This window comes from Scyliorhinus canicula, chromosome 3, assembly GCF_902713615.1.
Source record: "Scyliorhinus canicula chromosome 3, sScyCan1.1, whole genome shotgun sequence".
Classification (NCBI taxonomy): domain Eukaryota; kingdom Metazoa; phylum Chordata; class Chondrichthyes; order Carcharhiniformes; family Scyliorhinidae; genus Scyliorhinus; species Scyliorhinus canicula.
In genome coordinates this window covers 251411411-251431864 of record NC_052148.1, presented here as the reverse complement: position 1 = coordinate 251431864, position 20454 = coordinate 251411411, and the positions used below count along the sequence as shown (strand labels likewise).

At 46.1% G+C, this 20454-nt stretch overlaps 1 protein-coding gene across 1 annotated transcript in view; it reads left to right on the top strand.

Annotated features, from left to right (window-relative positions):
• Positions 1–19039, top strand: part of man2b2 (mannosidase, alpha, class 2B, member 2) — an 81212-nt gene extending 62173 nt beyond the window's left edge. The window contains exons 18-19 of the mRNA XM_038792537.1: positions 5909–6026; positions 18710–19039. Of these exons, the coding sequence (XP_038648465.1) occupies positions 5909–6026; positions 18710–18807 (216 nt within the window). The 3' untranslated portion in view covers positions 18808–19039. The remainder of the gene's footprint in view (positions 1–5908; positions 6027–18709) is intronic.
• The last annotated feature ends 1415 nt before the right edge of the window (positions 19040–20454 follow it).

The window sequence follows — 20454 nt, the reverse complement described above, 5'->3', positions numbered from 1 at the left end:
GCAGTTCATCTGGTGTAGGCCTCAAAATATCCATCCCAGTGAGGCCATTCATCTTTCTGTCTGCAAAAGGTGTAGAGATCATTCTACCCCTTTATTCACTAACAAGCTCTGTTGGTTCATTTCCTTAGGTTTGCCCTCATTTGTATGAAGTCACTTGTTTTTAAAATTGTTTACACAGCGCACCCTGGCTCGTAGTCCTCAGGTTTTCTGAATTCCAGATCACAGTGAACATTGTCATTATTGCTCACCATGGCTTCCATTTCCTTTTTTTTTTACTGAGGCGTTGTCCAAGTCAATGTTGACTGCCTCTTACATAAAAACATAAGAACTAGGAGCAGGAATAGGCCATCTGGCCCCTCGAGCCTGCTCCGCCATTCAATGAGATCATGGCTGATCTTTTGTGGACTCAGCTCCACTTTCCGGCCCGAACACCATAACCCTTAATCCCTTTATTCTTCAAAAAACTATCTATCTTTACCTTAAAAACATGTAATGAAGGAGCCTCAACTGCTTCACTGGGCAAGGAATTCCATAGATTCACAACCCTTTGGGTGAAGAAGTTCCTCCTAAACTCAGTCCTAAATCTACTTCCCCTTATTTTGAGGCTATGTCCCCTAGTTCTGCTTTCACTCGCCAGTGGAAACAACCTGCCCGCATCTATCCTATCTATTCCCTTCATAATTTTAAATGTTTCTATAAGATCCCCCTCATCCTTCTAAATTCCAACGAGTACAATCCCAGTCTACTCAATCTCTCCTCATAATCCAACCCCTTGAGCTCTGGGATTAACCTAGTGAATCTCATCTGCACACCCTCCAGTGCCAGTATGTCCTTTCTCAAGTAAGGAGACCAGAACTGAACACAATACTCCAGGTGTGGCCTCACTAACACCTTATACAATTGCAACATAACCTCCCTAGTCTTAAACTCCATCCCTCTAGCAATGAAGGACAAAATTCCATTTGCCTTCTTAATCACCTGTTGCACCTGTAAACCAACTTTCTGTGACTCATGCACTAGCACACCCAGGTCTCTCTGCACAGCGGCATGCTTTAATATTTTATCATTTAAATAATAATCCTGTTTGCTGTTATTCCTACCAAAATGGATAACCTCACATTTGTCAACATTGTATTCCATCTGCCAGACCCTAGCCCATTCACTTAACCTATCCAAATCCCTCTGCAGACTTCCAGTATCCTCTGCACTTTTCGCTTTACCACTCATCTTAGTGTCATCTGCAAACTTGGACACATTGCCCTTGGTCCCCAACTCTAAATCATCTATGTAAATTGTGAACAATTGTGGGCCCAACACGGATCCCTGAGGGACACCACTAGCTACTGATTGCCAACCAGAGAAACACCCATTAATCCCCACTCTTTGCTTTCTATTAATTAACCAATCCTCTATCCATGCTACTACTTTACCCTTAATGCATTTTTATCTTATGCAGCAACCTTTTGTGTGGCACCTTGTCAAAGGCTTTCTGGAAATCCAGATATACCACATCCATTGGCTCCCCGTTATCTACCGCACTGGTAATGTCCTCAAAAAATTCCACTAAATTAGTTAGGCACGACCTGCCCTTTATGAACCCATGCTGCGCCTGCCCAATGGGACAATTTCTATCCAGATGCCTCGCAATTTCTTCCTTGATGATAGATTCCAGCATCTTCCCTACTACCGAAGTTAAGCTCACTGGCCTATAATTTCCTGCTCTCTGCCTACCTCCTTTTTTAAACAGTGGTGTCACATTTGCTAATTTCCAATCCACTGGGACCACCCCAGAGTCTAGTGAATTTTGGTAAATCATCATTAGTGCATCTGCAATTTCCCTAGCACTCTGGGATGCATTCCATCAGGGCCAGGATACTTGTCTATCTTTAGCCCCATTAGCTTGCCCATCTCACTACCTCCTTAGTGATAACAATCCTCTCAAGGTCCTCACCTGCCATAGCCTCATTTCTATCAGTCGCTGGCATTTTATTTGTGTCTTCCACTGTGAAGACCGACCCAAAAAACCTGTTCAGTTCCTCAGCCATTTCCTCATCTCCCATTATTAAAACTCCCTTCTCATCCTCTAAAGGCCCAATATTTACCTTAGCCACTCTTTTTTGTTTTATATATTTGTAAAAACTTTTGCTGTCTGTTTTTATATTCTGAATCACAGAATCTTTACAGGGCAGAAGGAGGCCATTTGGCCCATCAAACCAGCACCGGCCCTCTGAAAGCATTTTACCTAGTCCCAATCCGCTACCTTATCCCCGTAACCTTGCACATTCTTTCTTTTCAGCTGAGGAAGGAGCAGTGCTCCAAAAGCTTGTGTTTAAAACAAATCTGTTGGACTTTAACCTGGTGTTGGAAGACTTCTTACTGTGCTCTTTCTTTTCAGACAGCAATCAAATTCCCTTTTGAATACCTTGATCGAAACTTCCTCCATTGTCCTCTCAGGAAGTTTGTTCCAGACCCCAACAGCCCTCTGGATCAAATAAATATTCCTCAAAGCACTTTTACTCCTTTTGCCATTTATTTTGAATCTGTGCCCTCTGGTTCTTGATGTTCTCTTGAGGGGTCAAAGTTTCTCACTATTTACTCTTCGTTATTGCTTTTTTAGTAGCTTTCTGTTGCCCCCTAAAGATTTCCCAGTCCTCTAGTCTCCCACCAATCTTTGCCACTTTATATGCTTTTTTCTTCAATTTGATACTTTCCCTTATTTCCTTAGATATCCACGGTCGATTTTCCCTCTTTCTACCGTCCTTCCTTTTTGTTGGTATAAACCTTTGCTGAGCACTGTGAAAAATCGCTTGGAAGGTTCTCCACTGTTCCTCAACTGTTCCACAATAAAGTCTTTGCTCCCAGTCTACCTTAGCTAGTTCTTCTCTCATCCCATTGTAATTCTCCTTTGTTTAAACACAAAACACTAGTATTTGATTTTACTTTCTCACCCTCCATCTGTATTTTAAATTCCACCATATTGTGATCGCTCCTTCCGAGAGGATCCCTAACTATGAGATCATGAATCAATCCTGTCTCATTACACAGGACAAGATCTAGGACCGCTTGTTCCCTCGTAGGTTCCATTACATACTGTTCTAGGAAACTATCGCGGATACATTCTATAAACTCCTCCTCAAGGTTGCCTTGACCGACCTGGTTAAACCAATCGACATGTAAATTAAAATCCCCCATGATAACTGCTGTACCATTTCTACATGCATCAGTTATTTCTTTGTTTATTGCCTGCCCCACCATAATGTTACTATTTGGTGGCCGATTGACTACTCCTATCAGTGACTTTTTCGCCTTACTATTCCTGATTTCCACCCAAATGGATTCAACCTTATCCTCCATAGCACCGATGTCATCCCTTACTATTGCCCGGATGTCATCCTTAAATAACAGAGCAACACCTTACCATCCACTCTGTCCTTCCGAATAGTTTGATACCCTCGGATATTTAACTCCCAGTCGTGACCATCCTTTAACCATGTTTCAGTAATGGCCACTAAATCATAGTCATTCACGATGATTTGTGCCATCAACTCATTTACTTTATTCCGAATACTACGAGCATTCAGGTAAAGTACACTTATGTTGGTTTTTTTACCTCTGTTTTGAATCTTAACATCTCCAGTTTTAGTCCTTTTAATATTACTGGGCCTATTCACTGAGCTCCCCTCAGTCACTGTACCTTGTACTGTCACCCTTTTTGATTTTTGACTATGTCTTCTCTGCCTTGCACTTTTCCCCTTCCTTCCTTTTGCTTCTGTCCCTGTTTTACTACCTTCCAACTTCCTGCATCGGTTCCCATCCCCCTGCCACATTAGTTTAAACCCTCCCCAACAGCTCTAGCAAACCCCCCCCCCCCCCCCAGGACATCGGTTCCAGTCCTGCCCAGGTGCAGACCGTCCGGTTTGTACTGGTCCCACCTCCCCCAGAACCGGTCCCAATGCCCTAGGAATTTGAATCCCTCCCTCTTGCACCATCTCTCGAGCCATACATTCATCCTATCTATCCTGACATTCCTACCCTGACTAGCTCGTGGCACTGGTAGCAATCCTGAGATTACTACCTTTGAGGTCCTACTTTTTAGTTTATCTCCTAACTCCCTGAATTCCGCTTGTAGGACCTCATCCCGTTTATTACCTGTATCGTTGGTGCCTATGTGCACCACGACAGCTGGCTGTTCACCCTCCCCCCCCCCCCCCCCCCCCCCCAGAATGTCCTGCAGCCGCTCCGAGACATCCTTGACCCTTGCACCAGGGAGGCAACATACCATCCTGGAGTCTCGATTGCGTCCACAGAACCGCCTGTCTATTCCCCTTACTATCGAGTCCCCTATCACTATAGCCCTGCCATTTTTCTTCCTGCCCTGCTGTGCAGCAGAGCCAGCCATGGTGCCATGAACCTTGCTGCTGCTGCCTTCCCCTGGTGAGCCATCTCCCTCAACAGCATCCAAAGCAGTATATCTGTTTTGCAGGGAGATGTCCGCAGGGGACACCTGCACTGCCTTCCTACTCTTGCTCTGTCTTTTGGTCACCCATTTTCTATCTCCCTCAGTAAGCTTCACCTGCGGTGTGACCAACTCGCTAAACGTGCTATCCACGACCTCCTCAGCATCGCGGATGCTCCAAAGTGAGTCCATCCGCAGCTCCAGAGCCGTCAAGCGGTCTAACAGGAGCTGCAACTGAACACACTTCTTGCACGTGAGAGAGCCAGGAACAGTGGACGTGTCCCTGAGCTCCCACATCGCACACGAGGAGCATGACACGGGTCTGGGATCTCCTGCCATGTCTTAAACCTTAGGTAAACTTAAACAACTACAATTTCAAAGTAAAAATAAATAAATTAGACAATGAAAAGAAAAAGAGAAACTACTTACCAGTCACTTACCAGGGTTAAAAAGCACCTCCGAAAAAGCACCTTCTCTCATTCTTGTTGTTTGACGACTCATTGGATTGTGACACAGCCGTGCATCATCTTTACTGCATTGGATTTCAAACTGCATAAGTATTTCCAACTTGGATTGGTTGATCTGAAGTGGCCATTGGTTCCTCAAAGAACAAAGAACAATACAGCACAGGAACAGGCCCTTCAGCCCTCCAAGCCTGTACCGGTCATGATACCATCCCCAGCCAAAATGTTCAGTACTTTCTTGTGCTGTATCTCGCTATAACCATCCTATCCATATGTTTGTCAAGATGCCTTTAGAACGCCATTAATGTATCTGCTTCCACTCATGCCTAAGAGTTCAAACTTAAGCAATATGAAAAATGAAAATCGCTTATTGTCACGAGTAGGCTTCAATGAAGTTACGGTGAAAAGCCCCTAGTTGCCACATTCCGGCACCTGTTCGGGGAGGCTGTTACGGGAATCGAACCGTGCTGCTGGCCTGCCTTGGTCTGCTTTCAAAGCCAGCGATTTAGCCAAGTGTGCTAAACAGCCCCGCATTAAATGGCTAGGTGTTTAAATCACTGGCTTTGAAAGCAGACCAGGGCAGACCAGTAGCACGGTTCAATTCCCGTACCAGCCTCCCCAAACAAGCGCCGGAATGTGGCGACTAGGGGCTTTTCACAGTAACTTCAGTTGAAGCCTACTTGTGACAATAAGCGATTTTCATTCATTTGAATTGCCTCTGAGGAAGTGGTGCATGATGCAGCAAATGTTTACTGCATGAATATTGGGAAGGAATATCATTGAAGCAGTGGGTAAGTACATTGAATTGATAACCCACACAATTTGAGAGAGATTGTAGTTTTTGAATACAGAAGCTAAACTAAGCTTCAAAATCTATTTTTGTTTAGTAATGAGTGGCATTTTAGTTGCCAGTCCAGTTGTTTGACATTCAAGTTCCCCATTAATTAGATAAAGTCTAAATTCTCTTTCTGCATGGAATCTCTGATAGGACCTGCTGAAAGTGCTGGGATCGGTGGTTTCTATTGAAGAGCGCTCTCTGACAGGAATCTGGAACATTAACACACTCCAGCGCTGGCAGTGGAAAACAGCGCAACAGCAGGATGGAGGCGAGTTACTCAAGTTTACTTATTTTCAAATAACTTGTGAGGTTTCCAAAGTAAAGGGTACAATATTCCTGTGAGTGGAATATTTATTTTGCTTTTGACACCCAATATCCACAATGAAGCATTCGCCAATCGAGTGATGGCTGCTTGTCAAGGTGCACGTTTGGGTTACGTCTGGGAGCCAAGAATCAATGGGCCTGCTGTTGACTGCGCTTCTATTGCTTTCAAATCTAAACGCAACGTGCTGCTTGCCTTCACTACTTTGTTTTTTTCTTGCAATTTTCACACCTGTCTTAAAAATTCTCAGAAGTGGCTTTGATTCAAAATCGGTGAGCAGGCTGCAGCTTTCACACCTCGATATCTAGTTCAGAGGTGCTGGAACTTATTTTTAAAGGGATAATAATAGAACACAATATCCTATCCAGATTGCCTTTCCTTCCCCTCAAACTTAACAAAATGAAATGAAAATCGCTTATTGTCACAAGTAGGCTTCAAATGAAGTTATTGTGGGGAAAAAAAAGCCCCTCGTCGCCACATTCCGGCGCCTGTTCGGGGAGGCTGGTACGGGGATTGAACCGTGCTGCTGGCCTGCCTGGGTCTGCTTTAAAAGCCAGCTCTTTAGCACTGTGCTAAACCAGCGCACTCGTCTATGAATATTTCTTTAACGAATGTAACATCCCTTCCTGAGCAATAATTTGTACTTCATGCATTGCTACTAAAATGCATTGCTGCCAAAATAGTAAACGAGCAAAATCCTACAGATACTGGAAATCTGAAATAAAAACTGAACATTAAAGAAAGCACCATGCATATTATTAACTCTGCTCCATCCAGAGACTGTGTGATTATTTCATTATAGAGATGACCTGCCCAGCAGCTATCTGTTAATCAATATAATTTAAGGAATGCTGAATTCCTTCACTACTATTTATGAATAAATGGAGCAGCAGTGTTTACTATCTCCATCCCCCCCCCCCCCCCCCCCCCCCGCCCCAAAACCTTCCTGGAATATATCCTCCAATTTCTGGTGTCACCGGACTTTACAGATTAACCACCTCTGTCAAGCATTTGTCCAACATGTGCATTATTGTGCAGGGGGAAAGTTTCCAAATCTCCACCCCTGCTCAAGATTTGTGACAATTCTGCTTTACTTGCAAAAATTATTTCTCGCAAAGTTTTGCAGTTTAGTACGTGTCAAAACAGGAACTGTGTATGTTGAAGTGTTTCTGAGGTGTATATTTGATTATCTGCACATATCTTTTGACATTAAAAATCTGACTATGGCGTGCACTTCCTGTGTGCAACCTATGGCTTCTTGTTAGGTTTTCATAACAGCTTTGCAAGGGAGGCTATTTAAAGATTTGTAATGCATACCTGTAAGCTATATGGAATTATATCGCCGTTTCAGTTTCTGGGTTAAGTTCGGCACTTAAAATGCTTCATGACAAAGCTTTTGGCCAGCATGTATGGTAACTGTGATTCCTAAATAGTCAAAGTAATATTTTAAACAAAGAACAGCAAGAACTTAAACATTTCAAAATAAAATGCTCGAATTTGCCTAAACAGAGACTTCGATGCAATTGGGGAAATGATTCACTGTTTTCATGCTTATCCTGACGATTTTAAAGATGGAGGGTGGAATTTCCACACCCTCCTCCACACCATGTTTTCCGGCAGAGGAGGCGGCTGGCAATTGGCCAGCGGCGGGATGTCCCAGTCGTGCCGAAGCTGATTAATATCACTATTGTAATGGGGAAACCTGGTAGCAAGTTGATTCAAAGCAAGGTAATACGGGTAATGTGTTATCATAGAATCGTGGAATCATAGAATTCACAGTGCAGAAGGAGGCTATTCAACCCATCGAGTCTGCATCCGCCCTTGGAAAGAGGGCCCTACTGAAGTTTAAGCCCACGCCTCCACCCTATCCCGTAACCCAGTAACTCCACCGAATCTTTTTGGACACTAAGGGGCAATTTAGCATGGCCAATCCACCTAACCCGCACATCTTTGGACTGTGGGAGGAAACTGGAGCACCCGGAGGAAACTCACACACACACACACACAGACACACACGCACACACACACACACACGGGGAGAACGTGTAGACTCCGCACAGACAGCGAGCCAAGCCAGGAATGAAACCTGGAACCCTGGAGGTGTGAAGCAACTGTGCTAACCACTGTGCTACCGCGCTGTTGTCCCGTGTTTTGCAAGGCAGTTTTCATTTGCTAGCTCTCCTCATCCCTCTCGCACTCGCTCGCTCCTGTCGTCTCTAACTTTCCCATCCCTTCTTCTCTTCAACAAATATAAAACATACTGTCCTGTGTCTGTGTGCCACAGGGAGCAGGACACCTCAATGTTCCGGCTTCTCCCTTTCTGTCTCTGCCACATTTCTCTCCTCTTCTTTTGGTTTACTGTTTGTATCCAAGGCTATTTTTGTCCAGTTCCCAGCTTACATCTTGTACAATTTAGGATGGATTCTAATTTCTAGCAGTGTGTGGGTTCGGGATGAACAAGGAGTGGAGGGTGGGGAGGAGAGTTCAGAGCTGGCAACATTGACAGCATCTCAGGAAACCGACCCTGATCCACGAACATATGCATTTCATGAGCATGCATTCGGCTGCATGCATCCAATCCCCTCAGAGTGTGAATCACTCAGAGTGATGTTGACATGGGATTTCTACTTTGGGTCCATGGGTATTGCAACCTATCTGGAACTCGCCAGTGAAAGCAATGAGGGAGGGCAGTGTCAACTAAGAAAGTTGAAGCAATCTCAGGAAATTACAGCCAGTCCCTTCTTATGGAAATCTGTTTATTATGCTGACAATTTCCAACAATTGCCAGTATTTCCAGCAAATCCATTTTTTTTTACCAAGGAAGAAATAAATATTAAGCTGGGTCAACTGCCCAGTGTACTACTGAGTCAAACTATTCTTAAACTTTGCTACGCTCCCCATTCCGTGTTGCCATAGTGCTGATGCAAATGGCCAAAGGGAAACATTGCTTAAGAATTGTTGCACCCCATTGCACTGGGTGTTACCATTAGGTGATCTGATATCCACTTGGGATTATTATTCAAAATTGCATTGTATTTTGTTGACTTAACATGCCTTTTTTTTGGATGCATGTTACATATGATTTAGACTGCAGTGGTTCGAGAGGGAAGCTCACCACCACTTTCGCTGCAGCAAGTAAGGGATGGGCAATAAATGCTGGCCTAGCCAACTACGCCTACATCCAGTGAATGAATAAAACATTTTGAAAATAGTACTTGTGCTCAGAGGTTACCCTATAGGTTTTGGAGGAGTCTCAAAACATTGGGAGTGGATTTTGTGGAGATATTGGGGGTTGACTCTCGGCAGGACATGCCCTTCCTTCCTGTTGGAAGCCCCATGAGAATCCGAGGGACTCGATCGATCTTCCTATCGGAGGCCCAAGGGGCTGTTTAGCACAGGGCTAAATCGCTGGCTTTGAAAGCAAACCAAGGAAGGCCAGCAGCACGGCTCAATTCCCGTACCAGCCTCCCCGAATAGGCGCCGGAATGTGGTGACTAGGGGCTTTTCACAGTAACTTCATTTGAAGCCTACTTGTGACAATAAGCGATTTTCATTTCATTCATTTTTCAATGGTAGGGCTCGTCAATTTCACCCAGTAAGAGGCGGCCCAGAAGGGAACCGGCATCTTCGGGTGTTCCGGCTCTCTGCCGCTTTTCGGCTTTACTATGCAGCTGGTTAAGAACAATGGTGGTGACCTGACGCCCTTAAGTGGCACTACCTTTCCACTTAACCTCAGTAGAGAGTAGGCGGGACATCCATCTCTGGGCATTCCCGTCTCAGACTTTGGCTCAGAGGGGTGAGAGAATTGCTTGTTAAATGCCCCACCCTCTCTGAACACACCTCAAGTCAAAGCATAACATTCTGTCGTTTGGTGGTGTAAAAGTTGGGTTGTCAAAGGGCGGCACGGTGGCACAGTGGTTAGAACTGCTGCCTCACGGCGCTGAGGACTCGGGTTCGATCCCAACATTTAAAAAAAAAAATCCCATCCCTACGCAGTGCCCGTGTGGAATTTGCACATTCTCCCCGTGTCTGCCTGGGTCTCACCCCCTCAATCCAAAGATTTGCAGGGCAAGTGAATTGGCCATGCTAAATTGCCTCTTAATTGGGGAGAAAAAAAGATTTGGGAAGACTTGTGTTGTCAGGTTAACGTGGGAGCTGCTCATCTTACCACACGTTGAACTTCAGCAGATTGCGACCAGCAACAAGTTTCTGCTCACAGACCTATTGCTGCACATGAGGGAGAGGATCAGTCAACAGGTATAGCTTACAGAGGCTTTACCTGGAAAACTGGATAAGCTTCCTCGGCTTATTTTCCGCCTCTGAGCTCACCTCCATCAGGGCCGGGAAATCAAGTCGACGTTACTCTCTTCGAACAATTCCAAGGACATGGTTGATGTGAGGAATGAATCACCAATGGTGTCCATTATTGTGAGTAGCTTTTGTTCCACCAGTACACCTATCTTATAACCACATGAAATATTCACTCCCTTCCTCCCTGCAGTCTTCCAACCATTTGAAAAAAGAAAAGAAAATTCATCCCTACGCAGGACCCCTATTTGAATGATCAAAGCGGGGAAGTGGTTTGACTTGCTTCAAATAAACAACAGACACTTAACAATACAAGGTTGTAATACACACACACATGCATCCCTTCGAGCAGCAACACATCTTCTCTTGCTTTCTTTTTAGCGCTTGTACCTCTGTGGTTCAACCCCTGTGGTTTTGGCAGAGCTTGGGGCAGGCTGCTCAGATCCTTGCTCTCATTTCTGAGATGCTGTTGGCTGATATCCTGTGGGCTTTGGAACCCATCGGGGACCTTGCAAGGACTGTTCCACCTGCACCCATGCCATGTTGGGTACTGACTGTGCGGAGGGGGAGCGGGGGGGTGGGGGTGTGCATGGTGAGTTAGCAGACAGTGGGTGAGAAGTGGAAATACTTCAAATAGAGCCTAAACTTCCATATCCCCTGCCACCTTCTTCACTTTCATGGGACCGGCTGCACCTTAGTGGGCCAATGAATGGCCAAAACTCAGATACCTTCCATGGTATTTAAGGTGAGATTGAGCGTGCACACCATTGTTGAAGGCTTTCTTGCACTTGTGTAATTTCCACGTTTAATTCCGCCACTTTCTTTTTTCATTGAAGAAGACGTGATCACACAGGCCTGAGCCAGATTTCATAGAACATAGAACATAGAACGATACAGCGCAGTACAGGCCCTTCGGCCCTCAATGTTGCACCGACGTGGAAAAAACTAAAGGCCATCTAACCTACACTATGCCCTTATCATCCATATGCTTATCCAATAAACTTTTTAATGCCCTCAATGTTGGCGAGTTCACTACTGTTGCAGGTAGGGCATTTCACGGCCTCACCACTCTTTGCGTAAAAAACCCACCTCTGACCTCTGTCCTATATCTATTACCCCTCAATTTAAGGCTATGTCCCCATGCTAGCCACCTCCATCCGCGGGAGAAGGCTCTCGCTGTCCACCCTATCTAACCCTCTGATCATTTTGTATGCCTCTATTAGGTCACCTCTTAACCTTCTTCTCTCTAACGAAAACAACCTCAAGTCCATCAGCCTTTCCTCATAATATTTTCCCTCCATACCAGGCAACATCCTGGTAAATCTCCTCTGCACCCGTTCCAAGCTTCCACGTCCTTCCTATAATGAGGCGACCAGAACTGTACGCAATACTCCAAATGCGGCCGTACTAGAGTTTTGTACAACTGCAACATGACCTCATGGCTCCGGAACTCAATCCCTCTACCAATAAAGGCCAACGCACCATAGGCCTTCTTCACAACCCTATCAACCTGGGTGGCAACTTTCAGGGATCTATGTACATGGACACCGAGATCCCTCTGCTCATCCACACTACCAAGAATTTTACCATTAGCCAAATATTCCTTATTCCTGTTATTCTTTCCAAAGTGAATCACCTCAGACTTCTCCACATTAAACTCCATTTGCCACCTCTCAGCCCAGCTCTGCAGCTTATCTATGTCCCTCTGTAACCTGCAACATCCTTCCGCACTGTCTACAACTCCACCGACTTTAGTGTCGTCTGCAAATTTACTTACCTATCCTTCTGCGCCCCCCTCTAGGTCATTTATAAAAATGACAAACAGCAACGGCCCCAGAACAGATCCTTGTGGTACGCCACTCGTAACTGAACTCCATTCTGAACATTTCCCATCAACCACCACTCTCTGTCTTCTTTCAACTAGCCAATTTCTGATCTACATCTCTAAATCACCCTCAATCCCCAGCCTCCATATTTTCTCCAATAGCCGACCGTGGGGAACCTTTTCAAACGCTTTACTGAAATCCATATACACCACATCAACTGCTTTACCCTCGTCCACCTGTTCAGTCACCTTCTCAAAGAACTCGATAAGGTTTGTGAGGCATGACCTACCCTTCACAAAACCATGCTGACTATCCCTAATCATATTATTCCTATCTAGATGATTATAAATCGTATCTTTTATAATCTTCTCCAAGACTTTACCCACCACAGATGTTAGGCTCACCGGCCTACAGTTACCGGGGTTATCTCTACTCCCCTTCTTGAACAAAGGGACCACATTTGCTATCCTCCAGTCCTCTGGCACTATTCCTGTAGCCAACGATGACCTAAAAATCAAAGCCAAAGGCTCAGCAATCTCTTCCCTGGCTTCCCAGAGAATCCTAGGATAAATCCCATCAGGCCCCGGGGACTTATCTATTTTCACCTTGTCCAGAATTGCCAACACTTGCCACATTTCCTCAATCTTTCTGTAATTGGGTGCTTAAAATGCCTGCCAGTGCATCACAGGTTCTCAGTGGCGGCTCCTGTACTGTTTGACAATGCTGTCGCCCCCAGATCTCTTTCCCGCTACGCCCCCCCCCCCCCCCCCCCCCCCGGAGGTACAGCATCTGCACTTGGCTGAGCAGAACTTGGAAAGTCCCACATCCTTCAACTGTCCCCAACTTCACCATCTGCCTTTGCTCAGGGTGAAGTGAGAGTCAGCAGGTAATAAAGAATTGTTATCTCTCTAACTCGTCCTAATGAAGAGTGAGTATCTGAGCTGTGAGCTGGTCCATGATCTGCATAAGTCAAGGGATGCAGCACCCTCAAGGGGAAAGAGCTCTCGGGGAGGTCAAAGTCATCCTCGACCACTTCCTGCTGGGCAAGTGAAGATCCAGCAGGAAATAGAAGACATGTAATAGCTATTTCAGGATGAGAATGTTTGAAGTTATTCCGCACATAATCTTATTTCAATCGCTGTTGGCTCCAAGTCAGCATGCTGTGACTGCTGTATACCATGTGGCGGTCTGATATTTAATTCCATCACCAGGTAACTGGGAGGACCCATCAATGCATCACTGATAACCAGACACACTGAGACCCCGCTGGCCTCCAGCAGCTTCCCCTCTGCAGGTTGTACTTGAGATATCTGTCCAGTTCTCTGTCTCTCCCTGGTATCCTGCACTCTCCTCTCCTGCATGGAAGGGAAGACAGCAATGACTGAAAAAAATGGGAGATGATTGCTCAATGAATGGAGAGCATTTGTTTTGGGTAGCCCAGAGGGTTAGGAATAGCCGCTGAAACAAAAAAAGCCACTGACAGGCTTGGTGCCTGCCCGGATTTTCTGCGCACCATCGTTAAAGTGAATTTGACAAGGGAAGGTCACCAGGATGCCACAATGAAGCAGAGAGGGGGCTTCAGGGGTTTCTGATGCTGCTCTGGAGCTTGGGTGCAGGAGGTAGAGAGCAGGACAGATTTCATCTGGCCGCAGGGGTCCAGGAGACCATCCAGACAAACCTTGCAAAGGCAGAGGGAGCAGATAGCCATTGAGGTCAGTGTCATCAACCTGACCCCTGAGGACCTGGATGCAGTGCCAGAAGAAGTTCAATGACCTCACACAAGGAATCAAGCTCAGTGAATGTATCCTTAAAACTACATCTCACCAACTGCTCCACTCGCCTCACACATTGCTTCAAACATACACCACCATCTCTTAACTACCGATAAACTCCATCAATCATGACTGAGACATAGCTCAACCTCACCCTCAGACACATAACACTGCTGTGAACCTCAAAACCCCATCTCACACCTTGCTGTTCACATGTAGCAATCTATTCAACCATGACGACCATGTCACCCGAACCCATTGTGCCACACTCGCTCATATTTCTCTCCTTCTTGCAGCACAGGGGGAGGTGGAGGCGTGGTAGCATTGTCATTAGACTAGTAATCCAAGACCCAGGATAAAACTCTGGGGAAATGGCTTTGAATCCCACCAAGACTATGATGAAATTTGAATTTAATAAAAATCTGGAATTAAAGGTCTACTGAAACCATTGCCGACTGTTGGAAAAATCCATCTGGTTCACTCATGACCTTTAGGGAAGGAAATCTGCCATTCTTACCTGGTCTGGCCCACATGTGACTCCAGACCAACAACAAGGTGATTGACTCTTACTCTTAAATACCCTCAAAAGTTGACCGGTAATAAAAGCTGGCCCAACCAGCGATGCCCACATCCAATGTGTAATTTAGAAAATGAAAGTGGCTCATAGCTCGAGGCAGTGAAACCTAACTGCTGGGGTCAGCGCAGCAACCTGTCCTGGTACAGAGGAGCCAGTTCTCACCATCATTGGAGCAATCATGAGTGCGGCTGTGGCCACCGACAGGGCTGAAACTATTAAGACCATAAGACATAGGAGTGCAAGTAAGGCCATTCGGCCCATCGAGTCCACTCCGCCATTCAATCATGGCTGATGGGCATTTCAACTCCACCTACCAGCATTCTCCCCGTAGCCCTTAATTCCTCGCGACATCAAGAATTTATCTATCTCTGCCTTGAAGCCATTTAGCGTCCCGGCCTCCACTGCACTCCGCGGCAATGAATTCCACAGGCCCACCACTCTCTGGCTGAAGAAATGTCTCCGCATTTCTGTTCTGAATTTACACCCTCTAATTCTAAGGCTGTGCCCACAGGTCCTCGTCTCCTTGCCTAACGGAAACAGTTTCTTTGCGTCCACCCTTTCTAAGCCATGTATTATCTTGTAAGTTACTATTAGATCTCCCCTTAACCTTCTAAACTCCAATGAATACAATCCCAGGATCCTCAGCCGTTCATCATATGTTAGACCCGCCATTCCAGGGATCATCCGTGTGAATCTCCGCTGGACACGCTCCAGTGCCAGTATGTCCTTCCTGAGATGTGGGGCCCAAAACTGGACACAGTACTCCAAATGGGGCCTAACCAGAGCCTTATAAAGGCTCAGTAGCATATCGCTGCTTTTATATTCCAACCCTCTTGAGATAAATGACAACATTGCATTCGCTTTCTTAATCACAGATTCAACCTGCATGTGTACCTTTAGGAAATCCTCGACTAGCACTCTCAGATCCCTTTGTACTTTGGCATTATGAATTTTCTCACCGTTTAGAAAGCAGTCTATGCTTGGATTCTTTTTTCCAAAGTGCAAGACCTCACATTTTCTCACGTTGAATTGCATCAGCCATTTCCTGCACCACTCTCCCAAACTGTCTAGATCCTTCTGCAGCCTCCCCACTTCCTCAGCACTACCTGCCTGACCACCTAACTTTGTATCATCGGCAAACTTCGCTAGAATGCCCCCAGTCCCTTCATCCAGATCATTAATATATATGGTGAACAGCTGCGGCCCCAACACTGAACCCTGTGGGACACTGCTGGTCACCGGCTGCCATTCCGAAAAAAGAACCTTTTATCCCAACTCTCTGCCTTCTGTCAGACAGCCAATCCTCAACCCATGCCAGTAGCTCACCTCGAACACCATGGGCCCTCACCTTACTCAGCAGCCTCCTGTGTGGCAAAATAGCTTATTGTCACGAGTAGGCTTCAATGAAGTTACTATGAAAAGCCCCTAGTCGCCACATTCCGACGCCTGTCCGGGGAGGCTGGTACGGGAATCGAACCGTGCTGCTGGCCTGCTTGGTCTATTGAAGAAGACTGTTGCTCAAACTTAAACCTCCTCCTCATTTTGCAGTTTCTCCTTAATCACCATTCTGTGTAAGCCTGCACCTCTTGCTTTCCATCCCTCCCCTCATCACAGACCGACCTCTGTATCTTTCTCTTTTCGGACACCCCAGACCTGATACCCACAGTGGTGAAAGATTAAGGGGACCAGACGTACAGTTCTCTGTAGGGAGAGGTTGCACACGTTCCACTTTCGAGGACTACAGTGAGGAGTTTGGGGCAGTTAGAGAAGAGGCTGGTGGGTGAAACTTTTGTTGCGTTGACCAGCATGCCAGAAGCCCTGCAGTCATTGCCCAGGAGCATGGAAGAGTCTGGAGCCAAGTCAGAAAGAGGACTTTGCACAGACCTTAGAACCCAGCATCTGCAGGTTCCAATGTCCACGAGGGGGGCTTGCAGCATCTGTGGATGCTTGTGTTGACAAGGGCCTGCAGCATCTGTGGATATCAGTGTTCATGAGGACTTGCAGCATCTGCAGATATCAGTGTTCATGAGGACTTGCAGCATCAGCAGATACCAATCTTCATGAAGACATGCAGCATCTGCAGATACCAGTGTTCACGGGGGCCTACAGCATCTATGGATACCAGTGCTCATGAGCAGGACCTGCAGCTTCTGTGGATACCAGTGTCCACGAGGAGGGCTTGCAGCTTCTGCAGGTACCAGTGTTCATGAGGGCCTGCAGCATCTATGGATACCAGTGTTCACAATGGCTTGCAGCACCTCTCAGCCAGCCCGCAATCTATCTCCCAACACATTACTTAGATTGCTGAAGGGTGTCACTGGTAGGAGGCAGTAGGTCAGAGGGCACGGACTTGCTGTCTCCTCTCTAGATGACAGCATTTGTCCTCGCACCAGTGCCATTTGGTCAGGCCTTTCTGATCTCTGTCTGTCAGCAACACAGTCCAGACTCTTGCTACTCATGCCAAGATGGTACAGTCTCATGCTGGACCTACTCGGGCCAGAATTCCTCGAGGTCCACTCGTGCCATGATGGGACAGTCCCATGCTGGACCTACTGGGACAAGATCTCTTTCAGATTGTCCTCCGAGGCCAACTGCTACCTCCTGAATTGAAAGCTTGCAGCCTTCCACCAGCCATGTTGCAGCCACGAGGGTAGCACTGCACAGGAGGAGCAGGCGAGGAACAAGAAAATGGACAATGGCACTTAGAGAACACGTAGGCTGATTAGCTGACAACTCTATGCAATGGGTTTAATTTATAAACTTGATTTGGAATGTTAGTATTGGGAAGGCTTTTACTTTCGCATTGAGATCAAGAGGATGATGGTCAGTAATGGAGGGAGGGTAAGGTATGACACTGTTAGTGAATGGGGAATTGGGATTGTGTTCACTGATGCCACAGCCAGATGAATCGATCATGGACAGCTAGAAAGAGGTTGTGTTGGCTTCCTCCTCCTCCTCCTAAACTGCTCACTGTATAACTGGTGACAATGACTGTGCCAACACGATAGCGAGATTGTGCAGGATACAGTAGACCATATGAATCGTGTCCCGCACTCTGCTAAGTGCTACGGTTCTCCTCCAGAATGTCCCTGGCAGCAGGAACGTTGTTTCAGCTCCCCAATTCTCTGCTCAAGCACATTTTACCAAGTGTGGCTTTAATGCCTGTAAGTGCACACACTAACTGTGCTTGTGAATCATCGGTCACATGGTCGGCGGATAGACTTTGTCACCCACAAGCCACCCCCGATTCCAGGTGGTAGCTTGGCAGAATGCCGCAGAATGGATTTGGCATTTGCCGCCACACATTAGCTGGTCTTCAGAGGGGAGTCCCTTCTGGTTGTGGTACATCTCAGAGTTTGCCTACAAAGCAATGAAAGTTCAGTCAGCGGCACCAGAGGGAAGCCTGCAATCCAGTGTAGCCGTGCTCATATTCTGCCTCTTTCTCTCTCTGAAATGTATTAATTTCTCATGCAAAATAAAGCCTCGGTAACTTCTCTCATGCAACAATGGTGAACTGAAGCATTTCCAGTTTGAAAGGTGCCAGGCACATAAAGGTTCACGGCTACAATTGCCTTTACAATCACTGGCAAAGCTGTTCTCACCCTGCTTTGATGACAGTACCATTGCGGGCCATACCGCCATTCCAGCACAGAGGGATGCCATTCAGCCTATCGGGTTAATGCTCCATGCGTTTAGATTTTGTAGATGTGTATTTGAGTGACGACAAGACTGGCCTTTCGCAGTGTGTCCTCCCGTGACCCGTTAGTGTTATTTGATCTGGAGCTGATGTTTGCATTCCATTGAGTACCTCTGCAGTGAAAAGATTTGTTGACCCTGCAGCCAGCAATCGCAGATCACTCTGCGTGTAAGGTCACACAAGTTGCTTCATAAGAAAAGTGGGCTTGCTAATTCGTGCAAAGGCAAAATCCTGCGGAAATCAGAAATGTAAATAGAAAATTCTGGGAAACCTCGGATCAGACAGCATTTATGAATTGGGAACCCAAGCGAATGTTTCAGTTCAGGCACTATTCTCTCACCAGAACAGGCAAAATTAGGAAATATAACAAACTTTTTTTGTGAAAGCATAAAACTGTTGACCTATTGCATTCAAGGTTAGATATCTGATTCTAATTCTGTCTTTTATAGATATTAACAATGGCAAACAATGGCTGACTGAGGAAGACTTCACTGTCACTATTCAACCCAAGGAAATGAGAACTTTCTTTGTACATTTTAAGGAGTAAGAAAACTATGAAAAAAATGCAAGTCTAGATAACATTTTCGGATGACCATCACACTGGCTCCTGTGTCGAGTTGCTCCTCGTTTCCATTACTGGCTGGGAGAAAAATAAACTATTGGATAGTATTTCTGCTTAAGTTGGAAGAATACGGAAAATACTTTTTCATTGCTGGTGCAGGCAAAAGGAATGTGAATATGCGAACAAATTTGTAAATAAAACCCTTGTAGTCTGTGAATGAGAATGAAAGAAAATGCACCAGGATCAAGCACACTCTACGGGCTTTATCGAGAAGTTTACCGCTGAAAATTGTACTGCTGCCCAATTTAATTTAACCTGGAAAGAATTATAATTTACTTGCCTGGAGTTTCTGGAAATTTCCTGTTAAGAGTGAGGCTTGATCACCAGAAGCTGACACTGGAACACCAGTCCCCTCGTATTTGTCATTTTTTCAAAGTCGCAAAGGTGCTCCAGCCCCATGTTTGATTTATAAGCATGGTTGCAATAATATATATTTTTTAAATTTAGAGTACCCGATTCATTTTTCCAATTAAGGGGCAATTTAGCGTGTTCAATCCACCTATCTTGCACATCTTTTGGGTTCTGGGGGCAAAACCCATGCAGGCACGGGGAGAATGTGCAAACTCCACATGGACAGTGACCCAGAGCCGGGATCGAACCTGGAACCTCGGCGCCATGAGACTGCAGTGCTACCCACTGTGCCACCGTGCTGCCCTGGTTGCAATTTTGATGAGTAAATTTAGAGAGGGTGGAGGATGGGAAACTGGGCAGGAGAGCATTGGAATAGGTCAGGCAGAATAATAGAATAACAGACCCCACAATGACAGAAACTCTTGCAGGAGGATTTTTGGGGGCACTGGTTGTATGGCCTCTATCTGGGGCTCCCATGGAGGTAACATCTATTCAAGAGGCTATCTCTTGTTCCCCAGAATCCATTCGCACTCTTTGGAAGTTGAGGCAACCTGAACTGCCAGAGGGTAAATGAGTCATGGCAGCTGTCTGGAAAGCAAGCACACACATAAGAGGAAGCTCTTGACATCATAGACAAGCTGAATGCTGAGGGAATGGAAGTCTTTCCTCTCAATGGACCTGAGTGGATATTTGCTGGGTGTCTTGACGGCCACGTGGAAGCACTCTGATGCCCTGCGCCTAGGGGAATCCAACAGTGGCAGTGCCTCCAAATGCCCCCTGTCCCTGTGAGGCTGCCTCTATCCTTAGCTGAATATACTGTCCAGCTCTGTCAAAGAGGGCATCATCAATCACCTTCTGCAAGGTGCAGTGCTATTTAGATGCACACCTTGGAATCAGCGAGAAGTGAAGCAGTTCAAGGCCACAGTGACTTTTACAGATATTGACAGGGCACGGTGACCAGTGCTTCAAGGCGTGAGGTCTTCTGTGCTGGATCCTTTATCTGCCCCTCTTGCCTATGCCGTCCCTAGCTCAGGGTCCCACCTTTCCTGGGAATGGTGTTTTTCTTTTAATCCTTCATGGGATGTGGGCCTCGCTGGCTAGGCCAGCTATTTTTATTGCCCGTCCCTAATTGCCCTTGAGAAGATGGTGCTGAGCTGCCCTCTTGAACCACTGCAGCCCATGTGGTTTAGGTACGCCCACAGTACTGTTAGCCAAGGGACT